Below are 20,263 nucleotides of genomic sequence, written 5' to 3'. Positions count from 1 at the left end.
CATTTATACCACAAACTGGGGTGTAAATCGCAACACAGCAGCCAACATTCTAGTTTAAACTTCAGCAGGGTAAGAGCCACCCTCTCTGGTGTGTTCTTCAGGTGTTAACAATTCCCCTATAGAAGAAAGTTAACTGTGGCCCTTTCTGCTTTAACCCCTCCTCCAGCACATTTCCAGTTGACTTCCAAGTTTTTTATTTTAAACTTGATTTATTCTTTAATAATTGCATGTGTACATGTGTGTATATATGTGTATGTATATATAATTGCTAATCTAAGCTTCCCTGTAGCATTCCTATCCTTGTCCTTCCCACCACATTCCTTCTTCTCAAATCTCCTTCCTACTTTCATGTAGTTTCTTTTGGTTTGGTTTGGTTTTGAGAGAGGAGAGAGAGGAGAAAGACAGAGATACAGATAGACTGCATTTAATTGAAGTTACTGCTTGAGTGAGGGGCAATGTACCAGTGGATACACCACTGAGAATGTGACTCCCCACACCCCTGCAACCCTTGATCCTCTTAGAGCTATGGGTGGAATGTCAAAAAGCCCAGTCCTGAGGTGGTCTTGTGAAGGTAGCCACTGCTGCTGTGAATTCATGGGTCCAGTAGCTATGACTTGTCTAGAAAACATGATTTTTCAGGACTCTTTCCCATATTGCAGGTCTGATCTCCCAGTTTCTTGAAGGAACCTATACGTCAGAACTGAGCCATAGGTTAATAGTATGCCAGGGTTTCTGGGTACCCAGAGACCATGTAAATACTGTGACACTCAGGTACTGTTCAGACAATGATGTGTTCAGGTCCCATTCAAGGACAAAATGCTGCTATAGTCTGGGAACGTTTTCCTCCAAAGACCATGCATTAGCTGCCATCCGGACTGTGGTACAAAACCTTGCAGAGATGGAGCGAAGAGAGCAGTTTTAGAATCACCGGAGGCCTGGAGGAAAACACGAGGCCTGTCTGCCATCTCTTTCTCTCGCTTAAGGAGAGAGCTTTGTTCTACCTTCCCATCCCAAGTTGCCACAGCAAGGGGGTCCAACTGACCATGGGATGCTAACACGGATCTCACGGGTGAAGTACAGCTTGTCTCTCTGGAAGCTGGTTTATCTCAGGGGTGTTATAGTAGCTGAAAGCTGACCTACAGGGGTACATCTTTGGGAAGTGATATGCTCATGGGGCACCTTTCAAAGTCCTTTACTTTGCTGCCTCCTGCTTCCTCTGCTCACCCAACAACAAACACTGCAAAAGGCCGAGGGGAAGAGTAAACAACGTCCAAGTGATGGATGGCTTGGTACGTACTGGGCTCTAGCCAAGTCCTTCTAATTGATTGATTTTTAACGTGCTGCCACAGTTTTCTTCTAGAGCGAAGGAAAAAAAAAAAACCCGTGTCTACACATTTCCTGGGTATGTATCAATGAAGCAAAATAGATGCGGTCCATATGAAAATAAGAGAGCTTCCCTTATCTTCTCTAGGATGCTTAGCAAACACCAGATCCTAAAAGGCCACTGACTTCCTGGCTGTACACAGTAGCATCTGTTGGCACCCCGTGGACAGACTGGGACTGAAAATGTCTTCTATAGGTTTGTTTTTTCACCAGCTGTTTGAAAGAAGGGAAAGATAATTGAGGCTGAGAAAGAGAAAGAGAGAGAGAGAGAGAGAGAGAGAGAGAGAGAGAGAGAGAGAGAGAGAGAGACCCAAGCAGCCAGCGACCCCGTAATCCATGGGACACAGAAGATTAGGGTTTCCAGCCAGAACTGCTGAAAACGCATCCAAGTTTTACTTCTCCTTTTACTCATCATTATAAACTGGGAGATACAGCTTTGTTTTCTGGGTCAAGAAAAGCCTCAGTAAACGATACCTTAAAATATATAACAGAGTAAAATAAGCCTGTTTTAAAACTGTTGGAGAGTTAGTTGGCCATCAAGGGAATCGGACACCGAAGCCTCAAGCACCAATCTTTCCAAGTTTTAAAACTGCCCTTTCTATTTTTGATGTTCATCACGGAGGAGGCGTGCTCTTTGCCTTCTTCAGCAGAATGTCCTCAGCACAAATTAAACAGCCCCCGGTGAGGGTGGCTGTCATCTCGGACACCTGCTTGACTCAGCACTGGAAGAGATGTCCTCAGAGAAACCCAGAGGGTCTTGCCCTGATCAGGCCAGTCCTGAGCAAATTTAGATTCAGGGCCATTAGGTTTCATAGCAACACCGTAATCATTCCATCTCCCCTCCTGCTTAGCAAAAAGTAAAAGCTGCTTCTACCAGGTTTAAAAATATGCTCCAGTGGGCTAGAATGAAATTTAGGTAGCTAGTTTCATCAGCATATAAAACACTGGCTCAAAACAGAGGCTCGGGGATGGGGCTTCCTGCTTTGAGAAAAGGGCAACATTTTCCATTGGTGTAAACTGGTGAGTTATTTCGTGCCCCCGAGCCTCTTTTCTTCCCCTCAGATTCATGCCCTATAGACTGAAGAGTCTCTTAGTGGTTCTGGGACCAGCAGCCATGTTGTGCATCACACATGGATGAGGGACAAAAAGTGTTAGTTCGTGGGCTACAACCAACCTCTTCAACAGGAGCTTTGGGGAGGCTGCCAAAAACAAAACAAAAAAAAAAAAAAAAACAAAACCCTGTGTCTTCACAACCTCTTCACATGATGGTTATACATAGAAAAGTTTGGGAATCACTTTCTGGAGTCAGGATTTGGACAACTCCCCGAAGTGGCCTATCTGTGGTACCTCATGCGCGTCATTCAGGTAAATGTCAAACTGTGTTACAGGGGCTTCCTGGCAAGGAAACTGCACGGATAGAAGAGGCAGTGAGGGGCGATGGCCTTTCAATATTGCCCACCTCACTCATGCGCTTACTCTGCAGGAGATGCCGTTTTTCCTTTTGTCCATAGAGACTTTCTCTGACCCTTCAAGTTCCACACCCCTGGGGCTTTTCTGCCACCTCAGGCAGAAATAATTGCTTTGTTCTATGCTCTCAGTGCTTTGCTTCTTTCCTCTCATTTTTCATGTACTTCATCAGTCTTTCTGTCTCCCACTCGAGGCAGGGTCAATGTTATCCGTGTTAACACTGTATCTAGCACAAACATTTGTTGAAAGGAGCTTAATTATGCAATAAACAAGTCTGCATGCACACATGGAGAGACAAGAGAGGGAAAAGATCCAAGACTTCTGATAGGAAAACATGACCATTCTAAGTGAGTTTCTGGTCACCAGGCTCAAGTGGCAGGCACCATGCTGAACACAGACACCTGCAGTCAATGGCCTGTCTGTGAGAGCTGCTCGCTGTGTGCCAATTAGAACCTAGTACTGGCCTGCGGTTCACTCGGGACTCCTCATTGCAGACATAGCAGGTCAGAACCCGGCAGGAGCTGTCTCAACTGCCAGTCACAGTGGGTCTCAGGGGGCCTGTGGACTGCACATGCCTTTTGCCTCTCCTTGTGTGTGATACCCTCCAGTGGGCTTGAGGGCAGATGGTGCAGGGGAGGGATGTTGACGAGGGTGTCAGAGATAGACAGCATGCATTTCAATTCATGTCATATCCATAGGAGGGACAGAGACACACGGGCTACAGTTCATCTGAACTGCAGCTGCCTCACAGGAAGGGGACAAGGACCTTTATTTTCTTGATACCTAATTCTTAATACAACCTGTGGGTCGCTCAGCACCCATGACTCATACGTCAAATCCCTTTACTTGGCTCTGGTTTTCCTAGCATTTATTAACCTTCTGACATCCTATGCTATTTCCCCATTATTCCTCTCTCTCTCTCTGCTAAGGTAAGAGTCAATATGAAGGTGGTGAGGGTTATCTGGTTTTTTGGTTTTGTTTTTATTAACGCATCTTTGATGTTTAAAAAGTGCATGGCAAAAATAAATACATAAAAATAATAAATAAAATAATAAAAAAAGTGCATGGTATAAAGAAAATGCTAACAATTTTTAATGAAACTTTCCATTCTCCCATGTTCTTGAAATGAGTCCATTTCATTTTAATCACTCTTGTTTAATTAGACCCCCCCCCCATTTCCAGATCCTAAACCGTTCCCCGGCAAAGCCGCATGATTACCTGTTCCTGTGTTCTCAATGCAGCCATACTTGGGTAGAGCACTTAGCTTGATGACAGCATCCCCCTGCAGGTTGTCATAATCATCAGTAGCAAAAAAATGGTGGAAGGAGAGCGGTGCCCTCCCTCCCTCATCAACCTGAGGAAGAAAGGAATATAGAGTGTAGAACTGCAGAGGGAGGGTGTAAAACCAGAAACTGTGTGGCCTGGGGTCACCATCAAACATCGGTTCCACTTCTGTGGGGAGGCAGAGCTTTGTAGATGAGGGGGTGTGTGTATGATGCTAAGTGGGGGTGTGTTGCTAAGGGGGTGTGTTGCTAAGGGGGTGTGTTGCTAAGGGGGTGTGTTGCTAAGTGGGGGTGTTGCTAAGGGGGTGTGTTGCTAAGGGGGTGTGTTGCTAAGGGTGTGTGTGTATGATGCTAAGTGGGGGTGTGTTGCTAAGGGGGTGTGTTGCTAAGGGGGTGTGTTGCTAAGGGGGGGTGTTGCTAAGGGGGTGTGTTGCTAAGGGGGGGTGTGTTGCTAAGGGGGTGTGTTGCTAAGGGGGTGTGTTGCTAAGGGGGTGTGTGTATGATGCTAAGTGGGGGTGTGTTGCTAAGGGGGTGTGTTGCTAAGGGGGTGTGTTGCTAAGGGGGTGTGTTGCTAAGGGGGGTGTGTTGCTAAGGGGGTGTGTTGCTAAGGGGGTGTGTTGCTAAGGGGGTGTGTTGCTAAGGGGGTGTGTTGCTAAGCGGGGGTGTGTTGCTAAGGGGGGGTGTTGCTAAGGGGGTGTGTTGCTAAGGGGTGTGTTGCTAAGGGGGGGTGTGAGGCTAAAGCCGCACGATGATCGTTCAGCACCTCCCAAAGATGTACTCAGACACCTTGGCCGTGTGTCTTCTCTCAAAAATGCACTTCGCTCAGTGATGGATCTGGTTATAACGTAGTTCTAGCCAGTTGTAACCACCCATCTCAACACGTTTGAGGACGGGACAGCTGCCTTCTTAGGGCATCAGAATCCCACAGAGCATAGCCAGGGAATAATAAATGCAGCCCTCCTTCACATTCTGAGGTGGGCTGTCCTAAAGGCATCACCAAGCAGAATAAAAGTCCCATTTACTCCCTCATATTGTATATTTATAGGGGTGTAGGAATAAAGGACTAGCCATACCTGAAAGTTAATGCTTATCTTAACATCAAAGAAGAAAATAAATCAGTACATGCAAAGGCGGTTGTTCAAACTAACCTTTTCTTTGGGGCCTGGCTTTATGTGCTAATTTTGAAGTCTGGCCCTGATATTTTTCACCTGCCTGCTGGAAATAGTCAAGGCGTTTCACTCTGAACTTACAGCTAGCTGCAGGATGGCCTATAACTTATAAAGCGGGACTCTGGGAATGGAGATGGTTCAAGTTACCTCCCCAAGTTGTAGAAAAGGGAAAATAGGGGGAATATCACAACTATTTTGAAATTATTCAGAGTTTCATGAATTTTAAAGTACTTGATAGAGCCAGAAAATGCCTAGGCTTTGGGCCTTAATGTTTATATGGCAGGTAGAGGAAGGAAAATGAATTTTTGTGAACTCCAGATACTGTGCTAGTAGTGATGCAGGATATTTTAATTAATCATTAGAGAAGTCCTTTATGTAGCAGAAATTGTACTTCTTAAGGAAGAAACAGGCTGGAAGGAATTAAACACTTGTTGCAAAGCCCGCTCTCTAGTATGTAACAAGGCAGGTTCAGGCACCCAGGCTGACAACTTCAGTGACAGATACATGTTATATTGGCTCCACATACCAGATTTCTTAATCTTGTTAGTAATAATAAATGTTGTTTTAACCCATAGACAGTCAGCTTTCCATGGCTTAATTGCTAACAATAATAAATTATAAAATCCTCAAAAGTATATTTTACTTTTGTTTTATTCCCAAATTGCCAACAATATCCAGTATGCTCTCTAGCATGTACACAAGGGTGATGTAAATATAATGACTGGACATTTTGCATATAACTATTTATATGTATATGTATATGTATATATATATATATATATATATATATATATATATATATATTTTTTTTTTTTTTTTTTTTTTAGAAAGACAATGACAGCCACCATCTGATATCATTGCCCAGATACCTTGGGGGGGAAGAACTTGGCAGCCCATCTAGGCAGAAACCAAGGATGCCCACCCATCTAGGCTCTATCACCAAGGATGCCAGCTCTCCCAAGCCCTGGAGGTTTATTGATCTGAGGGCTGTTTACCGTGATAAGGTCAGCAAAAGCAATGATGTGCGGTGGGCTCTTGGCAGGAGTGATTGTGACTGTAAAGACCTGGTTGTCCACATGGTTGTCATCCATGTCGGAGACAGAGAAGCGGAAGCTATCTGTAACCGGATGCCCATCTGTTTCAAACACAGCGGAGTATCTGTAAGACACAAAGGAACGAAAAGGTTGAGTCACCCTGACAAGTTGGGTAAGAGGACAGTACTTTGGTATTAAAATGACACCAGAAACAATGTATTGCTTCAGCCCATTGCTTCGTATTGTAATACAAGTGTTAAAAATCATTTCAAAGAATGGCCAGTCTTTACATACCTAATGTTCCTGTTGTTGATGTCTTCCATGGTGAAATTGAGTTCCTCTGAGAGCTCCTCCACCTCAGGGCCCGAGGTCTTTAAGAGTACACCGTACATGGGCAGAGAACTTAACTGAATCCAGATCTCGGCATCAGGGGAAGAATCGTCCTAATGAGGCAGATGTGAGTCAGGACACGAACACAGGTTTGCAGAAACCAGCGCGTCCACACTCACAGGGTCTTCCCCCTACACCAAAGGCATCTGCCAGCTGTCATCAAATACCACTCCCAACTCCACACAAGGCCAGGATTTATCCCCGCTTCAAAAGCCTCTGGGATAACATGTCCTTGGAAGAAAAAGCTCAAGGTAAAACAGTGGGGGAATGCACTTAGGGTAGAGGATGTAAAACAGAGATGTTTTATTGTTTCTGCAAGAGCCATAAGGGTTTTGTTTTTATTACATGGACATAGTACAGGAGAGATGGAGGCCAGCCTTAACAAGCCATTCTATAAACACGGGCTCAGGCTTCTTTTGCAGTTTCTAAGAACACTGTGCATTTTAGAAATATACAAAATTCCATTAGAGTATATAATACACTCCACAATGGCAAAACTCTGTGAAACAGAATTTGCTTAGCCAATGACTCACTTCAAGCAACAGCAATGTGGCAAAAACTTGGATTAACAAAAGAATTTAAGAGGTCCTGTGGATTTCCTTCTGTGAGGACAGAATCAATGGATCCTCACTCTCTAGGATACTTAATCTTAACAAAGAACATTTCTTTCTCCTCTATTGTTTATTGAGAAATAAAATACAGCTTTCTGTTTGTCTGCACTGACAATAACAGAATATCTTCATGGGCAATTTCCTCTTTCTTCAAGAATATTTTTGGAAATGTCTAGGAGGCAGGCGATGTCTTTTTGGAAAATTTTCCCGGGTCATCTGTCTTTTAGAGGAGTTGACTGTGAAAACAGGGGCATTCTGTTTTACTGCGGCAACAATGAAAGCGATTGTTGCATTTTCAATTTTACTGTCAAATGCAAGTTTTCCTGGCTATACCTGCAGCTGCCAAGTGACAGGAACTGAGCCTGGCAAGCAAGCCCCGAGTCCTTGTCCTCCTCCAGCAGTTAGACTCCTCAATTCGAGATCACAGAATTGCCTCGGGGTACATCTGACACTAGCCCAGAAGGGAACAGAGACTTACAGAGGCAGCAAGACTGCAGACGATTTCTTCTAAGTGTACACTCTTACTGTTTTCTCCTTTCTGTGGGGGATTAGACAGGGAGTGGAGGTGGCCAGAGTGCTACCACCTGCTACTCCTGTGAGTTCTCACTGGGAATGATCTCCAGAAGACTACTGAAAACCTTCAACTACCCTCTTCTGAGCCCTGAGAAATCACAAGGACAGGGCACCTGACTCTTAATTGTAATAAAGAGTTTCTGACTCGTGGGAAATCTGGCAAAGAAATGTTTATTTCCTGCCAGGCATATTCATTATCGCATTATACATCAATTAAAAAAATTTTTTTTTCTGGGTTTAAAATGTGAGAAATCAGCAATTGTTTTCTTCTTCTGAAAATAACTTCTCATAATTTCTTTTTTAAATCACTAAAGTTTAGACCAGCTAAAGAGACTGTGAGTTTATTAAAATGCATAAGAAAACAGACCCTGATCTTGTGTAATTTCCCTGTTCAAACACCTTTATGATCATTTTGGATAAATTGCTATTTTCATTTTATTTCTCTTAGTCATTCTAAAGAAATTAACATGCAATATATAGCTGTAGTGGCTACGAATCCACTATATACCCATGAACCTACCGTTCAACACGAAGATTAGATAATAATTAATGTAAAGTCTGGGACAGTAGCTTAGTCTGGAAAGTGCTTGAGTTGTGAGCTTATTCCTAGAACCCACGTTAAAGAAAGTCAAATTTGGTGGCACACACTGTGATCCCAGTGCTGACAAGGTAGGCGCCAGCCTAGGTGACTTGGAAAGTCCAAGGTGAGTGAGAGACAGTGCCTCAAACAATATGAGCAATGCCCCACGTTGCTGCCTGGGCGCCACAGACTCAGGCACATGCATATGCACACAAACACACGGGAACACATACACAAATTACTATATATGTATTTCTTGTATCCTGCCCTTGGGCCCTTTTATCAGTCTTAATTTTGTTCCTCTTTTCCTTTATTACTATTAGCATTCCTTTTCAAGACAGGGTTTCTCTGTGTGGCCCTGGTTGTTCTGGAACTTGCTCTGTAGGACCAGGCTGGCCTCGAACTCAGAGATCCACCTGCCTCTGTCTCCCGGGTGGTGGGATCAAAGGTGTGCACCACCATTCTCAGTTTGAATTTTTAAAATATGGCTTGCTATATTACTAGAAAGCATATTTTTTGAAAAAATGCAGCTCAGGCTGATGGCAAACATGGGGGCCTCTTCTTCTCCCACTGAGAATTCTAAGTGCTGACATCAGAGGTGTGGGTTAACGTGGTTGGCCCCTCTCTCCTTGTTTCCTCCTTTTATTTCTTTATCCGATTCATTTGGGTTTTTGACATAGTTGGTTATAACATCACTTTTCCCTGGAAGTTACCTCAATTTTGTTAAAATTGGTCTCCAGATACATAATATAAAAACACTTTAGTGCATCATATTTTGAATTATTGCAGGTTTGGATGGCATGTAGAAATGCTATTTGCGTTTTAATACTAATCTTGCACTTCTCGTACTGTAAACAAGAAAAGCAAGGCAAGAGTGTTTAAACAAGTTGCCGATGGCCACGATACTCAAGAGAGGCAAGATTGAATTAAAACCTATCAATTCAAACTCTGGAACCCTACACACCAAGGAGGCTGTTCATGGGGCGGGGGATGCTATTTGGTAGAGTGCTTGCCTAGCATGTATGAAGTCCTGGGCCTGATCCCAGCACTGCATACAACGGGGTGTGGCAGTGAACTCTCATAGTCCAAGCATCTGGGAATGACTAGACGTTCAAGCTCACCCTTGACTATGTACCTAGTGTGAGTCCCTGTCTAAAATTGAAGACTAAAATAGCATTGAAGAGTAAACCACGTAGGATCCCACTTTTCCTTTGGTGTACCCACCACCCTCTCTTCCCATCTTCTTCCTGGTCCCCGCACTCTGATCGTGAAGAGAGTCAGCTTTCCCTATCTGTTTGTATTCTGTTCATTCGTGGATGTCATTTGGAGTGGCTTTTCCATTATTGAAATCTTCACTATTTCAGGAAAGCATTTCCATACTGTACAACTGAGAGAAAGGCTGTCTATCCTTTAAAAGGGTGCGCCATGCTGTGCTTTCAGCAGGCTAGAAGAGTTCCCTCAAATCGCTCTGCTTTGGTGGGTAAATTCACATTCAATCAATTTTTGAAAATATATGTTCAGCGGCCAACGAGCTTGCATCTTGATATGCAGCTTATAATATGTGGTTAATGGCAGGCACTGTTCCTGGAGTGCTATTTCGGTCTATCAAACATCTTCCAAGCCTGCTGATTTATTGATTAAATCTGAATTCATATATATATATATATATATATATATATATATATATATATATATATATATATTTTTTTTTTTTTTTTTTTTTACAAATTTATAACTTTCACAGGATCAAAAGACCATAACGTATGATAAAAAATAATCTGCCAATTAGAAATCGTTGGAGCTTTACTGAAACTGCACTGCACCCACAAGAGGAATCAAGTGGAATTCAGTCTTTTATCACTTAGGAAAAGGTAAATTTAAAGGGGAAAACAAATCTGTGTGCTAGCCAATGCTTGATCAAGTGCCTACTTTTTGGAACTGGGCTTTACAGTGAGAGTCTTCAGCCCAGACAAGGGTAACTGAAACCATACAGTGTTTCAAGACAAGGAGTGGGGGACAGGCTGTTCACTGCAATTTTGAGGCCAGTGAAGGAAAAATTCAATACTAAGAATGATTGCCATTCATATAATTATGCTTTCTTTCAAAGCATAACAACTAATCATTATTATGTTTATACAGACAACAGTTATCTCTTTACAACTTATATAGCTGCAAAATAAGATTAATTAACCTCATTCTCCTTTGCCCCAGATGCAGACTCAAAGAAGGCAGGTGAGTTTAATTACCAAGATCACTTAATCAAGCTTGAGCCAGACATGGGGGAAATCCTATCTCTAACTACTCACCTCCTAGGGCAGGAGATGGCCAGCAGGCCAATAGCCTGGCCTTGGAAATTTACATCTATTTCGTCTAGACGGGACAAGAACAAAGCTGGTAAAAGTCAGCTTTCCCCCAGAAAGCCAGGACCAGCCATTAGCCCCTCATCATCAATCAGGCAGATTTCTTTCCTAAAATTCCCAGCTGAACTCTGTTCACTACACTCGAAACAACAAATCTGGAGTTTTCATGACAAGGGAACTGTTGCCTTTTGACAATCACATGGCCTTGGAGTTCCTGATGTTTTCATCTCATTTCTTCTTTTTGTGAATAGGTACGTCTGTGGCATAGATGCACGCGTATGCATGTTCACATGTGTATACATGTGTGAAAAAGATTAAGCTTTGTCACAGGTGGAAGTAATCTTGGCGGACTTTACCCTTGGGGCACCCCATAAATACCTTGTGACAGACTGAGTGGAGCCATCCTGGGCCTAGAATTAAAAAAACAGACCCGAGAACCCCACCTGGACTATTGTTTCTCTAATTGACCCTCAACGGGAGAAGGAGACCACCCTTCCCATGTGACTCAGACAGGTGGGGAAGAGAGAACAACAGCTTCAGACAGGACTTGAATGTGTGTGGAGCAGCGAACAGGCTGGACCAACATGCGGGCCAGAGAGACACCTAAGGACCCGTCCCGTGGAACGGATACCGGAGGTTCACTCTTTTGTCTCTTTAACCTTTTTTCCTTCTTGTGTAAACTAGTTGGGTTGTATAATAAAGTTTAATTGTTAAGAAACAGAGCCAATATACATGAGCTTATGTGGACCAAACTTGCTCACTGAGTTAATGTAGCCAGCCAGCTAGCACAGGGGAGCTCTTCTCCACCCTGACTGCTGAGGTTATGGGCTGGCTGCTGTGTCCACATGGCTTTTACCTGGGTCCTGCAGATCTGAAGCCTAGGCTCCACACTGGAGCAGCCACTGAACCACTTTACCCACGGAACCACGTCCTCAGCTCTCACTGGAGCTTTACACTCACTTGTCTACGGTTGAGACACTGGGAGGAGCCTGATGGTGCAGTGTGATTCCAAAGAAAGAGCAAGAAAGCTGAGAAAAGAGCCTTTCGCGCAGTGTAAACCTGCTGCCTCAAAGACCCAGCCGTGGTGGTGCAGATTCCTATAGGCAGCCCAGTCAGCAGTGCAGGTGACAAAAGCATAAATGTCGGAACTTACCACGTAAGCAAGGTGTGACCTGGTGATTACGGCCGTACGTTGACTGGCAACGTTCATGCTCAGGGACGACCCAGGGGCCAGTCGAGGCCCTCGGTTCTCTGACGGGGACACCTTCACTTTTACTTCCGCTGTTGTCACAGTCAGGCCATCTGTGACTGAGATCTCCATGTTGTCTTCCCGGGCAGAGGACCCATCATGCACGTACTGCAGAGCATTTCTCTCAACTTCATCGTATGTGAAAGTGTCACCTTCCAAGAACAAAACAAACCCAATCCGTAAAGCCAATGACTTCTGGGAATAAGTGTTTCTTGTTCGCAGAGCACCTTTATTCTCCTGATGTCACAGTGCTGGTAGAATCATGGACTCCGGGACACAGGATCTAATCAGTCTTACTGCCGCCCAGCCAGTGCAGGAATCTCTCTACATCACTGTGGGGAAAGGGTGGCTTAGCTCGCCCTGCCACACTTTTCAAGGTGAGAGGCTGTTAAGTGAGGTAGCCAATTTTTCTGGATGTATTTTGTATTTTAGGGTTCTAAATCATATTGAGCTAAAACTGGGCCCTGGGACAGCATTCATCACTCCCGGTTCTAGAAGAACGAAGAACAGGCTCATATTCCTTTGGACCGTCCCTCTTCTAATGGCAGTACGGAATATTTCTTGAAGACTTAAGAAAAGAGATGCCACTCTCTGATCTATCAGAGGCATTATTCAAATTTGAGTTGTTTCTTGACGTTAAAAGTGCAAATCGCATAGCTCAGGGCACTAATTTATAACATATCACCCTGACAGATAAAACAGGTCCCGTAGAAAGTTTCAGGATCACAGAGGTTTGTAGAAAACAGAGTTAAATGCAATTCAAATTTACATCTTAAAGTATAAGTTTGATTAGAATTTTAGAAAATTTAACTCACAAATGCTAAAGTTGCTCAAAGTTTTGGGGACCATGAAACTTTTAATGAAGCATTGTCTTCAGTCACGGCTGTCATGATTCCACAGAACACAGCTGGGGAAATAACTCTGGAAGCAGTCTTTGGAGCGTCCTTTGCAGTCTGCAGATTCCTTACTCCAATGACTAATCATCCATTCCCAGACCAAGGACTTCATCTCCATATTTACCTTCTATGCCCCAAGTGCACTGATGGATGCTACACTAATGCTGATGGTCGCTACATCTAAAAACAGCTACTAACTCTTTATCAGCACCTCAAATGCCATGTACCCAATACAAGTGCAGGTTAAATGCAACTGGTGTGGGGGTGGGGGTGGGGAACAGGATAATGGCAGCTTTGCCTTCCTCCTGGGGTGTTGGAAAGCAGGTCCAATGCTGCTCCCTTTTTCATTGCCTTTGTGATGCCCAGGTGCCTATTAGTTGTTCTTTAAATTTTTAATCTGCATTTAAGGACAAAGATTTACCCAACCCCAACCCGGGGAAATTCGGAAGATTGTACTACCGCATCTCTAAGAAGGAGGCATTCGGAGATTTGGGAAAGCACAGATTATGGAAGTGAGCTGGATTTCCTGGGTAACTACTTTAGGAAACAATGTTCACTTTGATATACATGGCTCGCTATTTAAAAAAAAAACCACATACACATACATAGGTTCTCATTGTTTTCTACATGCTTTTTCATACTCCCTAAATGGTCAATTGGCATTTAAAATTACTTTTAGATTTACTTTATGTGCATGAGTGCTTTAGCCTGCACGTATGGATGTGCCCCATGTGTGTTCTTGGTACCTGCAAATATCAGAAGGCATTGGACCTTCCGGAACTGGAGTTACAGATGGCTGTGAGACGCTCTGTGGGTGCTGGGAACTAAACCTGGGTCCTCTGCAAGGGCAGCGCATGCTCTTAACTGCTGAGCCAACTGTTTTGCCCCAGTATATAATATTTATAACCAAAGAACACACAGTTGATACCACCTTAAAAAACTGGCTATGCACAGTTTAGATAACATTTTAAAGTAAGTCCCCACCCCCCTTTTTTTAATGGATGAAGAAACATCTTAGAAGTAAAAATACCAGAGCCTTAGACATATATGGTAAAGATTCATATATGAAATTAAGAGAGCATATGAAAATCTGAGCAAAATGGAATTTCATCACCCAATCCCACATGCTGCTTCCCAGATTTCAGACCACGGCTGGGGCAGATTGGGGCTAGAGGGCATGTGGCAGGGGAAGATGTCTAAAGTCTAGACCAAAAATGTCTTTTCTCCTATTTTATGCCCTGAATGCATTTCATTCTTTTTCCAGAGTCACTTTTCAAAAAGGCCAGGTACAGAGAATGCAGCTACCTGCAGCTATGGGCCCGGAGGACTCTGCTGTGTACTTCAGGAGTGCACCATGGCGTGGAGGTTTCTGAAGCTGAAAGAAGAGCTCTTCTGGCACCACCTGAGCATCTCCCGCTACCACCTGTAGGCCTGCAGGAAGGAGAAAGAGGCCAGCTAGAGCCACAGCCATAGCTGTGTGCCATAGATCAAAACCACAGGCCAGACCCAGGTCCGGTGGCAAGTAATCCAGAATCATACATAAAATAAAAATAAGTCAAGACGATGGCCGCCAAGAAAGCAATGGATAGAACAAAAACGACTTTCACTGTTGTCTATATGCTTGTTTATATAATACTGCTTTCTATAATTTGGGTCACATTATAAAAATTACATAATTAACTTCAGGACAAAATCCACATGTAGAAAACACATATGGATCTACAAAGTTATGCCTAAACAAAAGCCACAGTGTGTGCTGCTCACTAATAAGATGCCTTTGGTAAGAATAAACAAACAAACAAACAAACAAACTGTAGAGAATAAGTGTATTTAGAAATAAATAAAATCATGCATAAGATGGGCAGCTGCAGCTCCTCAGAGCTTCTGAAGGTCACTGCGATCTGTCACTTCTGTTCCCCATCACTTTCTAAACAGAAACCAGAAACAGTCACTGAAGCCTGCTCCCTCAATTCTCCCCTCAGCTCGGTTACTTTATATTGTAGCAAGGATAACAAATCAAACTCCTGGAGGCTGGGGAATAAATTCTGCATAGCATTCCATCACAACAATGCTGGCCTCTGAAGGGCCCATTCCTCTCCTCCAGCTCTCGCCACGGTTGCACTTGCATAAGGATGGGCAGGAGGGTGGATGCAGGCGGGAGTGCACACACTTCTGGAAGAGGAGGTCACTGCCTTTGGGCCACCATCAGGAAGTCTCTAGGAGACTGCTGTGGCAGTCCAATCCAGTTTCCAACCCACACTTCTTTTAGAGCCCCAGGTCTTACCTAAAGAGGTGCGGCCTCCAGGGCTAACCTCCAGCAGGGGAGCTCTGACGTGAAATGCTGGTGGTTGCTCATCAGAATGGAGTAAGTGAATGGTAAGAGCCATCTCCGGACTCGTGTGCTGTCCATCAGAAACTGGCAAGGGTAAAGACAAAGACAAAGACAAAGACAAACACACACACACACACACACACACACACACACACACACACACACACACACACACACGAGATTGAGCACATACATGCATATCAATTTACAGTCTGGTCATCTTTAGCCTATTTCCACAAATACTTTGTAAAAATGTTTAAAAATAGAAAAAGGCAACAATTATGAGCAATTCTACCAAGCCTTTTCCTATGGATAAGACATGAAAATCCATAAAGGCAAAGTTATTTTAAGAAGGTAGACTTAACATTTTGAGGAGTCTTAGTGGGAAGTAATAAAATAAGCACTTGAAAAACAAATAACAAAGAGCCCCCAGCAAGATACCATATAGCTCAGTCTGGTCTCCAACTCACTACATAACCAGGTATGACTTTGAACTTCTCACTGTTCTGGTCCTGTCTCAGCCTCTCATTTGCTATGGTTAAAAATATGTGCTCTCAGGGCCTGGAGAGATGGCTCCAGTGGTTAAAAGCACTGGATGCTCTTCCAGAGGTCCTGAGTTCAATTCCCAGCAAATACATGATGGCTCATGACCACCTGAATTAGAATCTGACTCCCTCTTCTGGCTCATATGCATAAAATACATAAATAAATTTTTAGAAAAATATGTGTTCTTAAGTGGTACCACCAAAGACTTATTCATGAAAAGGTCCTTGAATCAATTCATTCTTTCATTATTCAAGAAAAAGCATTTTCTTTTCAGAATTCCTTTTTAGGAGTGACTCTGTTTCATATATATATATAATTGTTTAAGGAGGACAGAAAACACTTTCTTTCCAAGTGTCTCACAACATTTGTGTGCAAGTAAGCAGACCCATTTTTACCCTGTCTTTATGCACACTGTCACAAGTAGAAGACATTACTGCAAAACGACAGCCTTATACTTCGTTTTCCTGCTTATGTCCATCCAAGAGGATCCCCATCTTCTACAGGAAGTGAAGGCAGAACTGTCTAACCCTTGACTCTTCCGTGTTTTTTTTTTTTTTTGTTGTTGTTGTTGTTGTTGTTTTGTTTTTTTTCCATAGCTCAACATTCTTTTTCCCTCCCTAAACCCAGATGTACTGGATGCTGGTACACAGTGTGCTATTGCCATGGCGACAGAAAATACACCTGCTGACTATTCTAAAGGACTTTTTACTTGTAGATGGTTTAGTTTCAGGAACCCAGTTTCTTTCCTTTCTTCTGGACTGGGTGGCAAGTCAGCAGGGATGTACGCTCCTTAGCAATGTAAAGCATGACTCAGGCATGATGGTTTCCCTGGGGTTGTTTTGGGTCTGTCTTGTCCTTGGGACAGATCCAGGCGACTGAGACTTTACAAGACACAGTTCATGTCTATCTTCATGTGTATCACAGAGAAAGCCCAAAGAGGCCCTTGGAAGGACAGGGGACAAAATCCACATGGAAATTAAGGCTTTGTGGTCATGGCCATCTTAGTAAAGTGTCAAAATAATTGCCACTGTTCTGTATGTATGTTTGATCTCCTTCTCTTTGGATGACCAAAGATAGAGACGGGGGTGTTTCTTTTTTTTTATTATTAATTTATTCTTTTTACATCTCAATGTTTATCCCATCCCCTCTATCCTCCCATTCCCCCCCCCCCCATTTTCCCCTTATTCCCCTCCCCTATGACTGTTCCTGAGGGGGATTACCTCCCCCTGTATATGCTCATAGGGTATCAAGTCTCTTCTTGGCAACCTGCTGTCCTTCCTCTGAGTGCCACCAGGTCTCCCCCTCCAGGAGACATGGTCAAATGTGAGGCACCAGAGTATGTGAGGATGGGGGTGTTTCTTAACTTCGAAGGCTTGTGGACAAATATGCACTTTCCTGTTAATTTTAGTGGGCCCAGAGCTCTCTTGAGGTTCCTAGGGTTTACAACAGAAATCTCTGTATTTAATAAAAGAAATAGTTGTGAAACTGCAGCTGTATTTACTGTTGCTTCCATTGGTTTTAATTAAGTAGGAAAAGCTCAACATCTTTACATAGCAGAGGACAGCAAAGGCCTGATGCGAGCAAGAGCCTTGGCCCAATCCCATAGCTGTTCACGGCGACCAAACACACCCTTGCCTCTTGAGAGGTAGAAAGCTATGTAAGTAGAAACTGTGCCATGCCACGTGGGTGCAGTGTTTGGGAAGCAGATGCAAAAAAATTGAGAAGACAAATATTAAGAATTGCACATCTTCTCCCTCTTAAGGAGTGTTTCTGCTTTCTCTGAGAAACAGTCACACTGCTTATTTGGGTTAAATGCTTCCTGTGGGCCCAATTTGCCTGATGTGTGTTCCTCACCCAGAACTGCTCCGCAGAGGGCCTGTGCTTATCAGAAAGCCAGGCAAGCCAGGAGCACCGACTGTCTTTCTCTTCTTAGATGAACCGCCACATTCTGCAGGTTAACGTCAGGGCTTGGGCTGCTCACTGCCTCGGTTTATTATCTGTGCTGTTCAAAATTCTCTACCACAAAACTCCTTTCCAAGAGGTAGCTGCCTTCCTACTAGATTGGAGAAGCATTTCTCTTAAAACAGAAGTCGCCCCGCCGCTCTCCCCAAAAAAACCCACAAAAGAATCTTGGGCTGAAAACAAGATAGTTTAGGTCAGCCCGAGGCCCATTCTTTCTGCCTTATGAAATCAAAGAATAGTTACTTCCAGATCCTGGGAAAGTTAACTGCTGACCTTCGACCTCCTCAAACCTTACCGTTAGAAGGATGAGGCATGCCACTTCCCTTGTTTTCCATGATCTACCCAATTATACCTCAGACCACATAAAAATCCCACACTGCCGGTCAGGAACTTGGGTTAAATGTTGCTCTGTCCTTTTCCAGTGGTAGACGTGACCTGCAGGATGCTTAGCCTGAAAATGCTGAAAACAGCACCCATCTTTGAAACACTCCTGGGTAGCTCCTACAACAGCATTTACTGTAAATCAAATTTTTAAAAAAAAGACACTCGTGGGTGCTGAGTGTATGAATCACCTGCAGGTCACTCACTACGAATAAACTGACAGTGGGGTTTCATACATCCCTGATGCAATGCTGACACTTCACTGCATGATTTTTCCCCTCAAGGAGGAAAAAAAAAATGCAGGGGAGTTTGAAGAACGTCTTTTCTGTCCCTCCAACATTACTGCCCCCATGAAACACGTAACTTCTACAAAACGAAAAAGAAGGATCGAAAGGGAAGGACACACTCTGGTCTCTTAATAAAAGTGAGGTTAAAGTCTTTACCTGTGAAGTAAAATCTCACTGAATCTGGGAGACCTGAAAGAGCAAGAGAAGAAAATCAGTGAACTAAACATTTTGGGATCAGCAAGAGGAGGGGGAAGGCACATATTACAGAAAGGCGGTTAAGGAGGTAGGTAGAAGATGTTTAAATCTAAACTGTGTGGTTCAAGGAGCAATCAGGATGTCCTCTGCTCCTGGAATGCTGGATTTAATGATGCCAGCATCAATTGTAAGTATAAAAAGGACATTCACACTGGAATAATTTGGTGTCACAGCAGTTAGGATGATTTATAATACATTCATTCAGATCCTATTTTATCAGTACATAAAATCCTACAAACTGGTGAGCGTGGGTGATGGATAATGCTGACAGTATTCAGCGGGCGTTGGGTGGGTGGGGGGGGCGGTCTCAGTTTCACTGTAGAACTGAATGACATCCAGGACATTGATTTACACACTGTAACTGTGAGAGATTTACCAGTGGCATTTCTCTCATAGATTAGACAGGACATGCTCTACTCTCTCCAAAGAGGCTCACGGAACCAAGACAAGTGTAGCCGACTTGGAAATCACTTTCACCACAGCTGACATGTTTTCTTTCCCTCTAATCCCAGGATAGCCCAAGTTTCCTGTAAAGTAGGTCTTGTAAAGTAGGAGTTAGAGAACCGTGACTACTCTCACGGACTATTGGTTAACCAGTTACTAAGTACCCAGGCTATTCCTCAGAGAAGACGCTTCATCATGCCCATAGGGATTTTTCAATCTAATTAAAGAGTTAATCATTTTCTGGACGACTGAAGTTATACTAAATAATGACAAATGCCAGTTTATGTTTACCATAATAAAAAAAGAAACCCCACAATTATTTAACCTATGTTCAATTTACTAAGAGAAACCACCAGTTGTTTTCCTTGAATAAATTCACAATATAAAAGTAATACCATCTATTTATAAAGTTATATAGTCCATACTCCTTACATATCATAAGAGATGGGCACAAAGACTTTTAGAATCACTCCAAGGTGACCATATAGTGGGGAAGAGGTTCCCTTCGGTCGGAGACCTAGGGGAAGGGAATAGGGTGAAAGCAGGAGGCAGGGAGGAATGGGAGGATACAAGTGATGGGCTAACAATTGAGTTGCTGTAATCTGAATAAATTAATGAAAAGAAAAAGAATCACTACAAGGTACAGAACTTGAGGGCTAGGGATCACAACCACCACCTCCTAGCTGTGCTGACTTCAGGGTCATGGGGGAAGAGGTGGTGGGCAGCCTCAAGGTTATCCAGCTGCAGTGCAGGGGCATGTGCTGGCTTTAATTAATTAACAAACTTTTTATCAGTTTGCTTTTCTACTCAGTCTTTTTTTTTCTTCAGGATAAGTCTCAACTATTTTTGGTTTTCCCCAACCTAACATTTTCATTAACTGTTTAGGGATTTCTGCTCAATCTTTCAAAAGAAAACATTTAACTTGTCCTCTGTCAGATCCCAGATCACCTGCGTCCTCCACGCCCACATGCGTGGACTCTTCCCTGAGGTACTGTGGTCCATGGTGGACTCAGCTTCCTAGTCTGGCCTCCTGGTCAAGTCCACTCGTGTCACCGTGTGAA

At 43.4% G+C, this 20,263-nt stretch overlaps 1 protein-coding gene across 1 annotated transcript in view; it reads right to left on the bottom strand.

Moving 5' to 3' along the window:
• Fras1 (Fraser extracellular matrix complex subunit 1) overlaps positions 1-20,263 on the bottom strand; it is a 401,691-nt gene that overhangs the window by 83,166 nt on the left and 298,262 nt on the right. Inside the window, exons 35-41 of the mRNA XM_051170886.1 lie at positions 18,660-18,692; positions 15,280-15,411; positions 14,301-14,426; positions 12,004-12,251; positions 6,631-6,779; positions 6,298-6,460; positions 4,069-4,204 (exon numbers count right to left, since the gene is read on the bottom strand). Coding sequence (XP_051026843.1) covers positions 4,069-4,204; positions 6,298-6,460; positions 6,631-6,779; positions 12,004-12,251; positions 14,301-14,426; positions 15,280-15,411; positions 18,660-18,692 — 987 coding nt within the window. The remainder of the gene's footprint in view (positions 1-4,068; positions 4,205-6,297; positions 6,461-6,630; positions 6,780-12,003; positions 12,252-14,300; positions 14,427-15,279; positions 15,412-18,659; positions 18,693-20,263) is intronic.

Source organism: Acomys russatus, chromosome 28 (genome assembly GCF_903995435.1).
Source record: "Acomys russatus chromosome 28, mAcoRus1.1, whole genome shotgun sequence".
In the NCBI taxonomy this organism is placed as follows: Eukaryota; Metazoa; Chordata; class Mammalia; order Rodentia; family Muridae; genus Acomys; species Acomys russatus.
This window is presented reverse-complemented; position numbering and strand designations above follow the sequence as displayed.